The 15,969-nt window shown below is 44.9% G+C and overlaps 1 protein-coding gene across 4 annotated transcripts in view; it reads right to left on the bottom strand.

Annotated features, from left to right (window-relative positions):
* Positions 1-367: 367 nt before the first annotated feature.
* The window catches only part of SGK1 (serum/glucocorticoid regulated kinase 1), a 111,182-nt gene continuing 95,580 nt past the window's right edge, over positions 368-15,969 (bottom strand). The window contains exons 1-12 of one of the 4 annotated variants that reach the window (XM_067702035.1): positions 8,886-9,066; positions 5,963-6,038; positions 5,147-5,222; positions 4,619-4,723; positions 4,433-4,516; positions 4,201-4,332; positions 3,819-3,931; positions 3,345-3,468; positions 2,815-2,910; positions 2,163-2,318; positions 1,969-2,058; positions 368-1,585 (exon numbers count right to left, since the gene is read on the bottom strand). In XM_067702035.1, coding sequence (XP_067558136.1) covers positions 1,418-1,585; positions 1,969-2,058; positions 2,163-2,318; positions 2,815-2,910; positions 3,345-3,468; positions 3,819-3,931; positions 4,201-4,332; positions 4,433-4,516; positions 4,619-4,723; positions 5,147-5,222; positions 5,963-6,038; positions 8,886-8,919 — 1,254 coding nt within the window. In that variant the 5' untranslated portion in view covers positions 8,920-9,066 and the 3' untranslated portion in view covers positions 368-1,417. Of the gene's footprint in view, positions 1,586-1,968; positions 2,059-2,162; positions 2,319-2,814; positions 2,911-3,344; positions 3,469-3,818; positions 3,932-4,200; positions 4,333-4,432; positions 4,517-4,618; positions 4,724-5,146; positions 5,223-5,962; positions 6,039-6,167; positions 6,336-7,107; positions 7,391-8,885; positions 9,067-15,969 lie in introns of those variants that run through there. The other 3 variants (XM_067702036.1, XM_067702034.1, XM_067702033.1) reach the window with 3 other exon arrangements.

The raw sequence follows: 15,969 nt of genomic DNA, 5'->3' as shown, positions 1-15,969 counted from the left end.
AGTTAAATTGACAAGGACTTGTTTGGATGGATTTATGGATAATGACGGACATAAATTGGCTTTAGAGAATCCCCTGGTGGCCCAGTGGTTAGGACTCTGTGTCCTTCCACTGCAGGGGGCATGGGTTCTCCCTGGTCTGGGAACTAAGATTCTGCAAGTCATGCAATGCAGCCTCCCACCAAAGAAAAAAAAAAATAATTGGCTTTAAGACCACCCTATTCTCTCTTAGAGTCAGAAGCTGATGCTATTGGAGGAAATCAAGCCACTGAGCTGTAAACTACAGCAGCCGTTTCCCCGGTTTTAAATTTTAAAGAGATCTGCTATTGCCCCCTTAACTAAAATTTACAAAATAACACACATGACACAATTTCTGCAAATATTTTTCAAGGTTTTATTGCAAACCAAAGTTGGTTTATCACACACAAAAAAAGGTGTGTGGTAGGGAGGGGGGCAAAGAATTGTACATTATTATAACCATGTTAATTACAGTACATTAAAATGGTGGTTTACGTTACAAATAAGCCTGGAAGTTTAAATATACTAGTGTTATAACCCAATGTACAGACTTCCTTTATACAATACATATAATTATCAGGAATGCAAAAAAGAAACAAAAAACCCAAAAACATAAATAATGCCCATCTTACAGGTGATATTTTAAACAATGAAAACACCAGGCTCTGACTGACAACTGGGGCATTGGTCCATAAAAACCTTTTCTAAAAATAGAAATATTTGTAGCAGCAATGCTTCTTTAAGCATCTGGATACAAGTCATTGCAAGACCATTTTCGATAAATTTTAGTTATTAACTATATCTTACAAAAAAAAACAGCCTACACATAAATTTATCTTCCAAATATGGAAGAAACAAACAATGTCCCACGTTGTAGTGTCCTGCAAGTGTCACATTGATGCTTATAACTGAGTCCTTCTGTGAGCAAGCATACCACACTCATACGGCTGATCACACAGGAAAGTCCACAAGGAAAAACAGAACGGAAACACTCGGCAACAGGAAGAACTTTGGAGCTAACACGATCTCATCAGAAAAGGCACGTTTCATAAGATGCGTTATCACGGCCCGGACAGACCTTCAGAAGCTCCTTCTCCGAACAGCGTCCTCCTAAGAATGAGACCACTGCATCTGCCTGGGGCGGCCCTCTACTGCTCATTTCAGAGATAGCACCACATTGGAAGGAAGGATAAAGGAAAACCTCACAAGCTCACTGAGGAGGATGTGCTCTTCGAAAAGCTTCCAGCAAACAGTGTGCAATAAGATTGCCAAGATGTGCAAGCTTCCAGGGATGTGCAAATTCTCTTTTAAGATGTCCTGTCAGCTGGCAGCTCTGCCAAAAGGCTAACTAAAACATTTCAAAAACGCCCGTAAAATCCTTCACAACCAACCCTAAGACCATTCAGAGGAAAGAGTCCACGGGAGGTGCGTAGGAAAAGCCCAGGAAGGCCTCGGCCGCTTCCTTGACGCTGGCTGTGAGGAGGATACTGTCGGGCGACCGACCGATGGAGTTGGGGACTGGCTCTTCGGTAAACTCGGGATCAAAGTGCCGCAGGTCGCTGGGTCCACTCTGATGCAGGAAGGGAAGAAAACAGTACTCGATGTCAAGAATTCATAATGGAGACAAGAAAGGGAAATTCTCATGCAGGCACCATATGGCAACTTCCACCATCAGCAACCATTTCAAGCACAAAACCCAAAGGCCACACAAAGTTTCAACTATGAGGACCACGCTTACTTTCCGTCTTTTGCTACCGTAATTTATAAAAGGTGTGGAAAAATAACCTGAGTTTTGTTGGGACAAAAGTTCTACTTTCTTCTGTGGGTAAAATAATGGCTTACGAACGCCAATTTATTCCCTGAGGGCCCTTCCCCTTCCACCACTACCAACAGCAACTCTGACTTAAAGAAAGGCCCTCTGGGCCTGTGCACACTCATGAGAGAGATACTCACCACATTTGGGTTAAAAGGGGGAGTAATCTTCTTATTAATGAGATCATCCCAGTTAATTAGGGAGAAGAAGATGTGATTCTTAATCTCCATCTGTTGAGAAAGGAGCACGAATTTAGAAGAGTGAAATTCAAGAAGGGCGGCGAGGTCTAGGGCTCTACCCATGCAGCCCGGGAGGAGAGGAAAAAATGACTCACAAAGTCATCCTTGGCACCAAGCCTCTTTGTCCTGTCCTTCTGCAGGAGGCCCTCCAGGACGTGTCTTGCAGAATTTGTAATATTTGGCTTCAACTGGAGGGGTTTGTTCAGAATGTTGTCGTACATCTCAGCTGTGTTTCGGCTATAAAATGGAGGCTGAAAGAAGCAGGAAGATTACTTACCACTTAACTGCAAGTTTTGGAGAGCATCCATTACCAAGAAAGACTTAAACGTAATATACGAAGCTGGTTTGGACAAAGTTTATCGCCTGATAGGTTTTCTTTGCCTTAGATTTTTAAGTGTCTACATTTTCCACCCTTATCGGGGGGTAGATGTTAATAAGCCATGTTTTTCACTCTCACATAGGTTAAGTGTGGTCACACCTAGTAAAATGTGAACTTACAAAAGAAAAAAATCCCACTAGGTAACGGTTTACCCTAAAATACCTATAGCCTAACCAATATGCCTCTCTCATCAGCATTTGATAAGCATACTGATAGAGGGCAAGACGTGATGATCAGGTCTGCAATGGGGCTTGTGTGCCCAGATAAGTCTGGATTTTTAAGACTAAGTCTAGATTTTTAAGACTACATTCTAGGGAGAAATGTATCAACCCAGGGCAATATTTCACGATTTTCAATGGGCTACTCACCAGGCCATAGAGCATCTCATATAAGACGGCCCCCAGACACCACCAGTCCACGGTCCTATCATAAGGCTGCTTATGAAGTACCTCAGGTGCAAGATACTGAAAGACAGACCAGGAAAAGAGAGTTCAGAGCCCCCGAAACGAGGCAATCCCAAGACCAGGCATGCACTTTGAAAGGGCTGAGAGACCCTGGGTCCACTTGGAGGATATATTTCTTTAAACTACTTCCTGATAAAACTGCTGGCTTTGAGGCTGACTGGCCACTTACATGTCCTGATGTTTTGAAAGCTATTGGGCCCTCCTCAGATATCTTACTTAGGGGTTTAGAACCTTTTATAGTGTGGACCTTACAAACAGCTCACTTTAATTAAAGCAACGTGAGGCCTTGGAATTTCTCATGCCTCCAACAGCCAGTGTATTTTACTTGCACTGAACTGGACTAAATCATCTCCGAAAACAGCTTGTTCTTTCAGTAGTTAAGAGTCACTGCAGTGATCCCTTCCTGGAGGGGTGTGGACCAGGAGTTCGCCTACCTCGGGTGTGCCGCAGAAGGTGGATGTCGTGCCATTGTGTTCAATGTTCTCCTTGCAGAGTCCAAAGTCAGTAAGGACAATGTGTCCCTGTGAATCCAGCAAAATATTCTCTGGCTTTAAGTCTCTGTAAAAAAAAAAAAAAAAAAAAGGAAAGTAGTCGTATTAAGTTAATTTCACCGCATTAGCAATCCTCCGTAAAGATCACCACTAAGGCTATCGGAAGCACTTTGCATTCTCTGTAGTTGTGTTAGTGAATCTAAAAGGGGGTCCTTGTTCTGTTTATCTATTCTGGATGAGGCACAATCCTCATTGGCTAGTTCCCTCGTGGCAGGGAGTCAACAGATGGGTCACATGCCGGGGACCTGGTTTTAGGTGACCAAGTTGTGCCTAAACAGATTATTTTAAGGCCCTGTCAAAGGCCGGGCTATGTCTCCTTTACACAAGGAAGGGAGTCTTAAGAGCCCTTCAGCTCACCTATAAACGATGTTCAGAGAGTGCAGGTAACCCAAGGCACTGGCTATTTCAGCAGCATAGAACCGAGCCCGTGGTTCCAGGAAGCATCGCTCCCTCTGGAGATGGTAGAACAACTGTAGGAGATAGAACAGAGTTAGCCTGGGTTGCCAAAAACCCCGGACAATGCATTGGCTCTGTCTTGACATATATAGCTGAAGAGGACAATTGCAGGAAGTGGCCCTAAATAGTTTATAAGCCATCTGAACGCTGGCAGGTTAAAGGAAATACTAAATCTGGTAACTCTTCCCCCACTAATTATCTTTTAAAAACTTTCCTCTCAAATTAAAACAAAGCAGGCTATGCATGGGACAGCCAGGGGTCAGCTCCCATCCTCTCTGCTCACCTCTCCACCGTTAATGTAGTCTAGGACAAAGTACAGTTTGTCAGCCGTCTGGAAAGAGAAGTGAAGGCCCACCAGGAAAGGGTGTTTCACGTTCTTCAGGAGAACATTCCGCTCCGACATAATATGCTTTTCCTAGAAAAAGGACAATCAAGATTTAGTGGCAAATTTCAACGTGGCACCAAGATGGCAAGGTAATGTCTACTGAATGTCTATCTCCAAGCCCATCTCATACCTCCTTCTTTTTCAGGATCGCTTTCTTTTGTAAAACTTTGACTGCATAGAATGCTTCTTCGGCTTTGTGTCTTGCCAGGAGAACCTGAAATTGAAATTAAAGATCATTTTCCTGTTCACGTCCAGGGAGATGTAAAATGAGCATATGAAAGACTATAAATAATGAGAGCTTCAGATGTGAAATTACCTTTCCAAAACTGCCCTTCCCGATCACTTTCAAGAAGTGAAAGTCAGATGGTTTAGCATGAGGGTTGGATGATGGGCCCAGGTTAATTTGCTGAGAAGGACTCGGCTGGAAAATAAAAGGTTTTCTTTTAATATCCTTGCTTCAAAGGAAGATTAATAAAGAGGAGATTAATAAAGTATAGGCAATGCAAAAAGGTGGTACATCTGCAAATGACAGGAGCAGGTCCCCAGACATCTATAAAACACATTCCAAACTCCTTTTCATCCATACATGCAAATATTTCAAATGAGAGTATGGAAACTGTATATAATCGTGTTGTTCTTAAGCAGAAAACTTTTATGAAATGTCTTTTAAAATACTCCACTGACTCATACTTAAGTGCTTACATCACTTGTTTGCCATGAACCAACGAGGCATTCCTGCCTTGACACTAATTCAAATGCTATTTTATAATTCATCAACATAGGAAAACTAACTGACTCATTTACAAGATTCTCCACGGATGCATCACGAATAGAGAACACTTACTGGAGGAGAAGGGTTGGCATTCATGAGCTCAGGCTCCTGAGGTTGGGAGATTTTCAAAATGGACTGAACTTCAGGGCTGCAGAGAAGAAAGGAACAACGTTGAACATCCTAACTCGCCACGTGAGGGCAGACCAACACCAATAGTGAATTTCTGGCTCATCCTTTCCGGGGGATTCAGTATTTAAAAACACCCAAGTCAATTACTCAGTGAGAGAAAATAACAGCCAAAATGATAAACCCAGTTAAACACAGAGGGTGGTTCTTCAAGGAGAGAGGGGGTGAATTAGGCAAATATGAAAATTTTATTGGGACTTCCCTGGTGGCGCAGTGGTTAAGAATCCCCCTGCTAACGCAGGGGACACGGGTTCGAGCCCTGGTCCGGGAAGATCCCACTATGCCGCGGGAGCTACTGAGCCCGCGCGCCACAACTACTGAAGCCAGCGCGCCTAGAGCCCTTGTGCTCCGCAACAAGAGAAGCCGCCACAATGAGAAGCCCACGCACCGCAACAAAGAGTAGCCCCCGCGCACCACAACTAGGCCTGGGCACAGCAACGAAGACCCAACGCAGCCAAAAATAAATACGTTTATAAAAAAGAAAATTTTACCTTGCATTTCCAGAACAAGCCAAATCAGCAAATTAATTGTAATGCTTTAAATGTTTGAAATAATTAGAACTTAAAGAGAAAAGGGATCCCCACCCTCGGTAAGTCGTCGGCTTCCTGATCAATATATTGATGAGGATGTCTTTACCGCTGGTAAATAAATGGAAACTTCCCTACTTAATTTTATTTCCCCACGTCGCCCCACCAAACTTACTGTTTGCATGCATAGGAGTTATTGGCAATCTTCTGAATAAAGTCGTTCAGGCCCATCCTTCTCTGTTTCATGAAAGCTGCGAATTAGAGGAGAAACGTTTAGACGGCTTTGTAACATCCGACGCCACACGCACCAGTCTGATCCGCGACCTTCAAAACTTTCCACTTGGCGTAACCTGGAAGTCCAGTCGTATTCCTACACTCACCGATGAGAATTGCTACCATGCCCCTCATCCTGGAGTAAGTGAGGGTGTCCCTAGCAGCCTCGGTTTTCACCGTCATCACCACAGAGAGAGAGCACGAGGATTTGTCAGGCCCAAGAGACCGGCTCAGCCAACACTGCGCTCCGGCCGCGCCGCCGGCTTTATATGCCTTGTGCCGCCGCGAGGGCGGGACCCACAAGACATGGAGGAGGCGGCGCTGCCCGGCCCCGTCGCGACCCCGCCCCCGGCTGCCGCGCGACTTGCCCGGCGGCAAAGCGGCCGGCGGCAGGCGGTTCCGCCCCCGGCGAGAGGGGCCAGCCCGGAGCGGGGGCGGGGGGCGCGGGGGCCGCGGGGACCGCCCGGGCAGGGCCCGGCGCAGGGCAGTTGTCGGCCTCGCTCGGCTCCCGGGCCGGAGAGGGGGAAACCGCCGGCGGAGGGGGTGGGGAGGGAGGGAGCGGCCGGGGTAATTTTCCACCTTTCTCATTTATTCCGCCCTGCGAGGAAATCAGAGTCGCGGCACATCAGGAAATCAGAGCGCTTTCTGCCCGGTGCGAGGCGATCGGGGTGGCTCTGTGCCCGCTCTGGCTTCTCAAACTCTCCGCTCGGATTCACTCCCGGCCCCGGCGCCGACCCTGACACTCTCCCCTAATCCGCAAGGCAGCCTCCGCAGCCCTCGCCGGCCGGCCGCGCACCGCCAGCTGAGGTTATCTGTCGGGCGCAGGGCTGCAGCGCCCGGGGAGGGCGGCCCCGCACGCCCTTATCTCCGGCCCCAGCTTGGGGCCAGAGCGCCCGGCGCGTCCCCGGGTTCCCGCCGCCCTCCTACCCCTTCCCCATCTCTCCATCCTTGGTACGACCCCAAATACCCAGCCCCTCTCGCCCAATCCGAGCAACTAGTGGAGGAGTTGGTTGAGACAAGCCCCCGCGTGCCGGCGGCGGCGCTTACCCAGTCCGGTCAGCAAGAAGGACTCGCTCCGTTTCTGCGCCTCGGCCCTCTTTTTGTGCCGGGGCCGGAGCAGGGACTCGAGCCGGGCCCTGGCCAGCGCGCCCTGCATCTCCCCCATGGGCAGCGGCGGCCGGGCGCGCAGCGGGCGAGGGCGACCAGAGAACACTGACGTTTCCTTGAAGGAGCCGCCGTGACTCAGGCCGGGCAAGATTTCCTGCCCCGAGTCCCAAAACAAACAAATGGCCCTTGTGCACGGCCGAGCCGCTTCCGAAAACGCCTTTTTTGTGCTTTTGGCCCAAGCCAAGCAAGGCTGAAAAATCCCAGAACTTGGAAGAGGAGGAAGGAAGGAAAGAAAGAGGGAAGGGGGAGGGAGAGAGGTCAGGAATGTGGAGGGGAGGGGGCGGAAATAAAATTCGTCTCTGCACTAAAGGAAAAAAAAATCTGCATTTCACTTTTTTTTTCCCCCTAAAGTAATCTTTGGGAACATTCTGTCCTTTCCGCATGTAATTTTCCCCCTTGCCTTTTTAATCCCCGCCTTGCCAAAAACACGTGAGGAGGTGGCAAGTTAGGGGACAGACCTGGCGTGACCCTGGGGCGGTGCGGAGTCGGCATCCCAGGCCATCGTCGACTCCCGAGGTTCCCTCGCCCGCTCCCCGACCTGAAAACTCCGCAAGGTCGCATCCCATTGTCTTCAAATCTCTTAGTTTGTGCTCGTCTTCCCTACCCCTCCTCCGGTTTAATTCAGGGCTGACCCCGCAGTCTTCTTACAGGTTTACCACCTCGATCTTTCCCTCAAGTCCCAGATAACTTGTGACTCGTTAACTCCTGAAAGATTAGCCGGGAGCCTCCTCCACTCCAGAAAGTAAGGGAGGGAAGGAGGGAAGCTCTGCAGAGCAGCGGTGCGGTGCCTTCCAGTAACCCCGCCGCTGGGAGATGCCTGGGAGCTTCAGTCTGACCGCCGGTGGGAGGACTCGCGCCAGCGCCGGCGGGGAAGCCACGAGCACAACGACTGGGCCAGGAGCGCGGAGAGGGCTGCAAGTTACTAAGTTTGCAGGGCCGGGTACCTGGCGCTTGTCAGGGATGTCTGCGGTGCCTGCCCTGCCATGACCCCTTGCTGCCAACGGCCCTGCCATTTAAGGTTGCCTACTGGATCTGACACACTCCGAACTACTAACTGTCAAACCAAGAATACATGTGAAGCGGTTTTTCTTTGGTGCTGGGCAGGAATTTGTTTTGCAAACCAACCACCTTATTTGTCTTAACGTGATCTGTAGCCTCCACTGCTTTGCAGCAGCCTCAAACTGGCAGAAGAGAACATACATCCTCTCTGCTGGAGGCTGGCTGGGAAATTCTGCTCAGCACCCACTCATTAAAAAGCACTTACTATTCCCCGAAACTGACACTCCAACCCAAAGCAAGGTTTAGGAAACTCCAAGTCACAGCAACTGGCCCACTTCTGCTTCCTCTTTCACGGATTCTTCATATAACATGACTTTGTTATTGCCAGTACCCCCATATCCCACGCTCCACTTCAACTAGTCTAGGCCAGCCCCGCTCCCACCCGGTTCCTTCCCCTTTTGAGAAAGCAAAATTTTTGAAGAATGACCAGAAACACCAAACTGCACCAGGATTTCTGCCTGTTTGTTTTTTAAACATGAGATTAAGAAACCTCCAGCGACTCACCTCCTGTGCCCCCCCATGCCAAGTAACCCCAAATCCTCTGAAGCATCTTTGTTTTACCCATTTCATCCAAATTATCTTAATAAAAGCAGACAAACCTTTCAAAGGGGATTTTATAGCTTCCTCTTTCATTCTTCAGGTTGTCTAGGATATGAACGTTGGGGATTCCTTTCTGGAGGCTGGAGGTAGAGCTTAGTTATGGCTGGAGTAGCCTCCCTGCTATGTGCCTGATAGGACTGGAAGTTGAGATGATAAGGGAGCACGAGTCAGAGGCGGCTGTCCCAGCTCTGTTATGAACCCCACTTTATATAAAAGGCAATTTACATACAGGAAGGGAGCAAGCTGCAAAGTTCAACACTGGGCCATTTATTCCCTTCGTTGCAACATTGTCCAGAAAATTACAGTCATCAGTGCCCTGGGTTTATTACACCCCCAGCAAGACACACAAGAAATGTAACTTGACTGATTATCATCACAAATCAGTCCAGAAAAAATTCAAAACACATGCACAGAGTTCATTTTCTCAAAGAGGCTCTGCTCGCATTCCAGGAGGAACGTGGAATTTAAGTTAGAGGGCTCTAAGTGGAACAGAGAAGAGGCACAACCGTATGATTTGTGGTTGGAACAGAAAAGTATCGTCTGCTGTGCTCCCTCCTCCCCCTACACTAACGTGCAGCCGTTGGAGACGGATGGTCTGCTAAACTTATCATTTAACGGAGAGAATCAAGTTGTTGAGACTGGCTTTTCTTCCAACCGGATACCTGATGGGTGGAGCAGGGGCCCCCTGTTCTGTCCCAGCAACCTACTAAGACTTCCGAACAGGAAGGTGACACACGGCGGCGGGTGTATGGGGTCGGGGGAGGTACGCGGGGGAACTGTGTGCAACGCGCGCCTAACTCTTCACAGGCTTTAGGTTGTCCTGTGGCTGCTATTCAAACGCTTGATCTGTTCTTCCTTCCTGTCGCCAGCCTCTTTCTTTGGTTCAGAGAGTGCTCCTACCGGGAGAAATCCGGCCCCTTCCCTCCTACACCCTGGTGGCGAAGTGGCCCGAGCTACGTCACCAGTATCTGCTTGTAAATACGAGCTAGAGGGCGCTCGCGTTCTCCGGGAGAACTACTCCCGAATGTATGATTTCCCCCACTTCTCTCCTGGGGTTTAATCAGTTCCAGATAATGCCTCCGCAATACCTTGTGAGGGCAAAGAAAATAGATAGACGGCTTGATATGAGATACGCTAATTAGTTCCCCACTCCCCCAAGCCAATCGTCTCATTTATTCCTCATACTGGGAAAACGCAATCAAACTCTCAAATGGGAATTATTCATCAAGATGTAATGTTTGCACTGAAACAAAACAGTTTCCAATGTATGTGTATTTTAATACGAAAATTATTTTAGCTTTTCAAATGGGAATTATTCACCAAGATGTAATGTTTGCACTGAAACAAAACAGTTTCCACTGTGTATTTTAATACGAAAACTATTTTAGCTTTCCTACTTAGTGATTAAGTAAAATTTTTCCTTAATGATGAACTATAAATACTACAACCTGAAAGCTTTACTAAGATATGATTCTTTCCATTTAATTTAAAGGCGCAGAAAACAAATTCCTGGTACTTCTCAACATATTAGAGGAAATATTTTGAAAAATATAAGGACTTAACTTTTTTTTTTACTGTTAAAATATTTTCATGTCAATATAAAATGAGATCAGGGTTTGACAAGCAAGTTTCAGAATATGAACATCGATTTCTAAAATGATTTATCTTTTCAGAAGCCTAAATATGAATGCATATAAATCTTAGGGATATAAAAAAAATATCATTTTTTTTCCCCCATTTTAATACATCTGCAATTGACAAACATGCAAAATAATTAAGTTCCCCTCTTGGGCTATTTCTTTAATGTGTCAGCTGTGTTAGTCTTCATTCCTTAGATAAAATGTCTTCCATTGATAACAGGGCAATATGATTATTTTGTATTGCTCAAACTGTCATAAATTCTATAACAATCCTGTGCTGCACCATTTAGGTTGCCATACTTATTGTTTTATTGGTGAATGCGTATGGAAATCTTTTTCCTGGAGCATCTCCAAAGATAGTACATAGAAATGCCAGAAAACATAATTATTACTCTAGAGAGCAACAAAATGGATCAGTTTTTGTTGAAGGTTGTCACCAAGTGCATTTTTTTTTTACAGTATTCATCAAATACAAAATGATGATGATAAATGAGCTAATTCAGGATAACTGTTGTAGATCAGTAACTAGCAATGGTGGTTAAATGTCTATCTATAGAACACAGGTTCTATAGTGACTATTACCTTCCCTATTCATAATTGTCAAAATCGACATGCATAAAGGAGTTAGGAATGTGATACAGCAGATAACTAAGAGAACGCAGTATCTAGAATAATAGTGTTGAGTTATTAAAACCCACAAAACTACATGCTTTATTTACACAGGGCTTATTTTTTTCCCAAGGCAGTGATGTTGAATAAGCAAGACTATACACTATAAGAATCTTGGAATAGGGTTTTGTTAAATAATCTACGTGTAGCCGTCTACTCGGCAGACCTTATGTTGTCTTCTCTAACAGCATTTTTTCATTATTAAGGATTAAGCAATTATTGTTATTTTTCTTCTGAGTTGGACAGATGATAGGCAAAATTGTGAGGTAACAAAACTTACTTATAGGACCAGATTTATCTCCTTCAGTTAACCTTTCTTTGTCATTGAAGTTGACTCCTATGCCTCTCCCACTTCCCACCCATGGCAGTGACATACTCTCTGGTCCCCCAAACTCTGAAATATTGCCTCCCATCCTCCTTCCCACTAATGCTAACTGCCTCAAAGCCCTGCTGTCAGCTAATCATCACAGGAGGTATTGAACTGATACATCCTTCATTCCTTCCCTCCTTCCTTCCTGCCCCACTCCCTCCCCTCCCTTCCATTTATTCATTCGTGCAAGTATTTAACAAGCATTTATCAAGTAAGTACAGATATTAAGATCAAAGGACACAGATATGAGTAATCCCGTTATCTGACTTGACAGAAGCACTCATTCTAAGTAGGGAGACACACACGTAAATTATGATACAACACGATGAGTGTTAAAACAAAGGTCTGAGCAACCTGCCATAGAACAACAGAGAGGGGAATTTTCTACTGGGGAGAGGCAGCAGACTTGGAATTTTTTTTTGTTCTAATATTTATTTTTTTATTTGGTTGCCCTGGGTCTTAGTTGCGACCGGCGGGCTCCTTAGTTGTGGCATGCGTGTGGGATCTGGTTCCATAACCAGGGATCAAACCTGGGCCTCCTGCATTGGGAGCATGGAGTCTTATCCACTGCACCACCAGGAAAGTCCCCAGACTTGGAATTGTTGAGGAAAGTCTCCACAAACAAAAGATATTTGGCCTGATCCTGGAAAGGCCAGGTAGGTACAAAAAAGGGAAAGTCATTCTAGGCAGGGGGAATAGTATGGGCACCAAAGTTTAAGGTGCTATGTAGTATCTCTGGCATAATTTGGAAATATGGTCCATACTCAGACCTTACACACAAGCAAATGTACATGGCTCTCTTGCTGCTACTGCTGAAGTGGATAACAGCACTTTCAAGTGAAATAAAAAAGATCTTAGGGACTTCCCTGGTGGTCCGGTGGCTAAGACTCTGCGCTCCCAATCCAGGAGGCCTAGGTTTGATCCCTGGTCAGGGAACTAGATCCCACATGCCTCAACTAAGAAGTTAGCATGCCGCAACTAAAGATCCCGCATGCCACAACTAAGACCCGACACAGACACATAAATAAATAAATATTTAAAAAAAGAATCTTAGCTGACACAAATCTGCCTCTCCTCTCTTTCTCTCACTGCCCCCCACCCCAATAAATATGGAATTAATAACGTCTTAGAAAACATACCCGTTTGAAGGACTGCTGATTATTAGCCTGCATAGGCACCTCTGTGTCTGATACGCTCTAGGCCTGGTGGAACTCATTCATTCATTCATCCACAGATTCTTCTAGAACTATGCATCAGACATTGCGCTAGATGCAGGAGGTACAGTGGTAAACATGATCTCACCTGGTGAGAGGCAGGTGGGGAACTACCTACAAAGGTAGACTGAGCCCTATTGTGAAGAGATCTTAAAAACCACCAAGGAAAATCCCTTTTAAGAAGGAAAACCAAAAAAAAAAAAAGAAGGAAAACCTTCCAATGTGTTTTGAAAAGTTAATTCAAACCAAATGTGATCGATCACTCAGCTATCATTCCTTCAAAGGATATTTGCATTTTTTTTTACACTACCCCTACCTCATTGAAAATGAACAAATTTACACACACAAACACATAAAGAAATGTTGGAAGTTGGAATGGGGAAATTTATGTAGTTGGAAGATGGATAAAAGTTTAGACAAGCATAGTTATAACCCAGCATAGGGATTAGCAATCTGTCAGAAGTGATAACACCATGTTCTATGCCCATCCCTTCTGGAAAGTCAGGCCACAGGGAAGTTGGTGGTAGGATGTGGACATGGCTTTGTAGTAAATTTTTAATTTTAATCAGGGAATAAATTAAAGAAGGGAGGCCAGTGGCAGCTCTTGACATGGGAGGAATGGGAATCTAGAACAAACCAACGGGTCTATGTTGGGTTGAAAACTCACTGTATCCCCATCTTTATAACGCTGTCAATGTCTGATGTAGCATAATCCAATGAACAAGAAATAAAAATAAAAAATGACTGTCAATTAGGATACAGTATGAAGGGTAAGGAATAGCACATATTCGATAGCTTTGTATTTGGCTCTTAGGATTGACCTGGAAAAAGACCTCCAAGGTATTTTCTGTATGATTATGAAAAATAATTCAGGAATAAATTGGACAATTTTTGAAATCAAAATTCAGTATTATCTGTGACTTTCTAAATTCAAGAGGACTATGGCTTTACTGAAAGCTTTATATTTTATTATTATTATTACTTTGGTTTTTTTTTTTTTTGAGCAGAGAAAGGTTTATTGCAAGGTCATGCAAGGAGACGAGGTGGCTCATGCCCTGAAAAGCCTTGAACTCCTGGAAGGGTTTCAGCAAAGCATTTTTAAAAGCCAGGTGGGGGGCGTGTGTCGCAGGGTAGGAGATGGTGCACAATTCTCTGATTGGCTGATGATGAGGGAACAGGGCGGTGTCACAGGGGTTAACTTTATCAGTCCTTACTGAAAGCCTTATATATTGTTGACATAGCTTTATTATTGGGCATTTATTGCTAGGCATTTGCATTTTAAAAGGCCTTGGTTGATTAAAAAAATGAATTTGTAATGATAAAATGTCAGATGTTGTCGCAAGGATCAAGTCAGAGGGCTTTGGGCTTTACTCCCTTTTCTCTGTCCAGGATGAACCCTCATACACACCTACTTTCCCTATGTGCCTCACAGCCCAGCTCAGAGTTCAGGCAGCACAGGGCTTGGAATTTCTTTGCAGGCCGAGTTCTTCTTGGGACACACATATTAAAGTTGTAACAGACATGAAAACAATATAAAGGGCTCTCTTTCACCCCAACTGTATTTACAAAGTGCCGATAGTAAATAAGGAGCCTGGATTTCCGCTGGACATCTTTTGCCAAACAAAAGTGAAACCCGAAAGCTTTCATTTGCTCAGGGTAAGTAAATCTCTCTCCAGTCGACTCCATTTCTAACCCTATAATTAATTTAGCAAGAAGCAACAGAAGCTCAGGCCACCCTTATGGGCTGTTTCCTGTAAAGCCTGCCTACAAATTGCAGCAACGAAATAAGATAAATGTCATAGTAACGCGTAGTGGGAAAACCAGGAGGCGCGGGTGGCTGGCAAAAGGTTGAATGGCATCATTTTTATGTAAAGCAACTTTTAAAAAAATGTTTATGTCACCTCCCACGACAAGCTCAGCAGTGACAGTAATGTGCTGAGGATAGAGATCTTTGCAGTACACTTAAGTCAGCTACAACCGAGGCTCATTACCTGTGAGAACTTAGACAAGGTATTCTCTACATCTTTATCTCTTAATCCGTATAATGGGGATACTAATACTTAATGTAAATTGCGAAGAAAAGTAATTGAAATTAAGAATTTAAAGTGCTGACTCAAGTTGGAATCTCACATAGAAAATATGACATATCTTAAAAAAAAAAAAAAGAAGAAAAAAGAAAATATAATGTGTCTATGTTCCTTACCCCACTCCACACATACCACAGCCACAAACAGAACACATCATGTAATGCAAAGGGCTCCAACAAATCAAAATAATACCGGTTATGTGCTGTGTTTAAAGAGCAGAAACAGTGTGGGCCACTTAATCTGCTGGGTCAAGGTCAGACTAGTTGGATGGGAATTCCTTTAAAGGCCTGAAAAGGTGATCCTCTTCGTTTTTTCGAATTCCCCCCTCCTCTCTTGGTCTCCACACAATGTTCCAGAACAGGCAGTAAAGACCTAAATGCCACGATAACAGAATAAGTGCTTGTTTACCACGTGTTTGAAGTAAAAGTTAAATTTAAGGTGAAAAAGCAGAAAGTAAGGCAAAAGCTAAACCAGAGGAGTTTTTAATTGTTCAAGGTGGATGGAAAATAATAGAATGTAAATATGGGCCTGTTGAGAGGGTAGAATCATTGAAAGCAGGTCAGAGAAAGCCAGCAGCACAGAAGATGCTTGTTCTAGGTCGTTTAGCTTATCCTTGAGTTACAGAAAGAGGTACAAGCACCAACTGATGGTGGCCTGTTGTTTTTAATCCTTCAGGCCTCCACAGAGCACCTTTTTTGTGCCGGACACCGTGCTAAGTCCTGGGTCTAACAAGGATGCCCAAGACAGACAGCGTTGCTAAACTCAGGGAGGGCAAAGTCTGAATTTATTTTGTTAAATTGAACAGCGCTTTCCCAAAAGCAAAAGTAAGCTTACAGATATTTCTACTTTTCCTAAGGCCCTGCTATGCCTTAATGCCATTAAAATACAGACTTGGGCATGTTGAACCCTTTAGATTATTCATTTCTCAAGTGAACGTGCTAGAAGTTCTCTTGCAGCTCTAATATTGATTCTACAGTTCTGTGATATCTGGGAAAAGATAAATCTAAAAAGGAACTTCTGAATGCCCAGAAGCCCTTCATGTGACTTCCTAATTCAGCTAATGCTTTGCATGCCTCTCCCCTCCCTCCATTGTCAGGGACTTT

Source organism: Pseudorca crassidens, chromosome 13 (assembly GCF_039906515.1).
Source record: "Pseudorca crassidens isolate mPseCra1 chromosome 13, mPseCra1.hap1, whole genome shotgun sequence".
Lineage (NCBI taxonomy): Eukaryota > Metazoa > Chordata > Mammalia > Artiodactyla > Delphinidae > Pseudorca > Pseudorca crassidens.
Note: the sequence above shows the minus strand (reverse complement) of the source record. Positions and strands in the feature narration are given on the sequence as shown.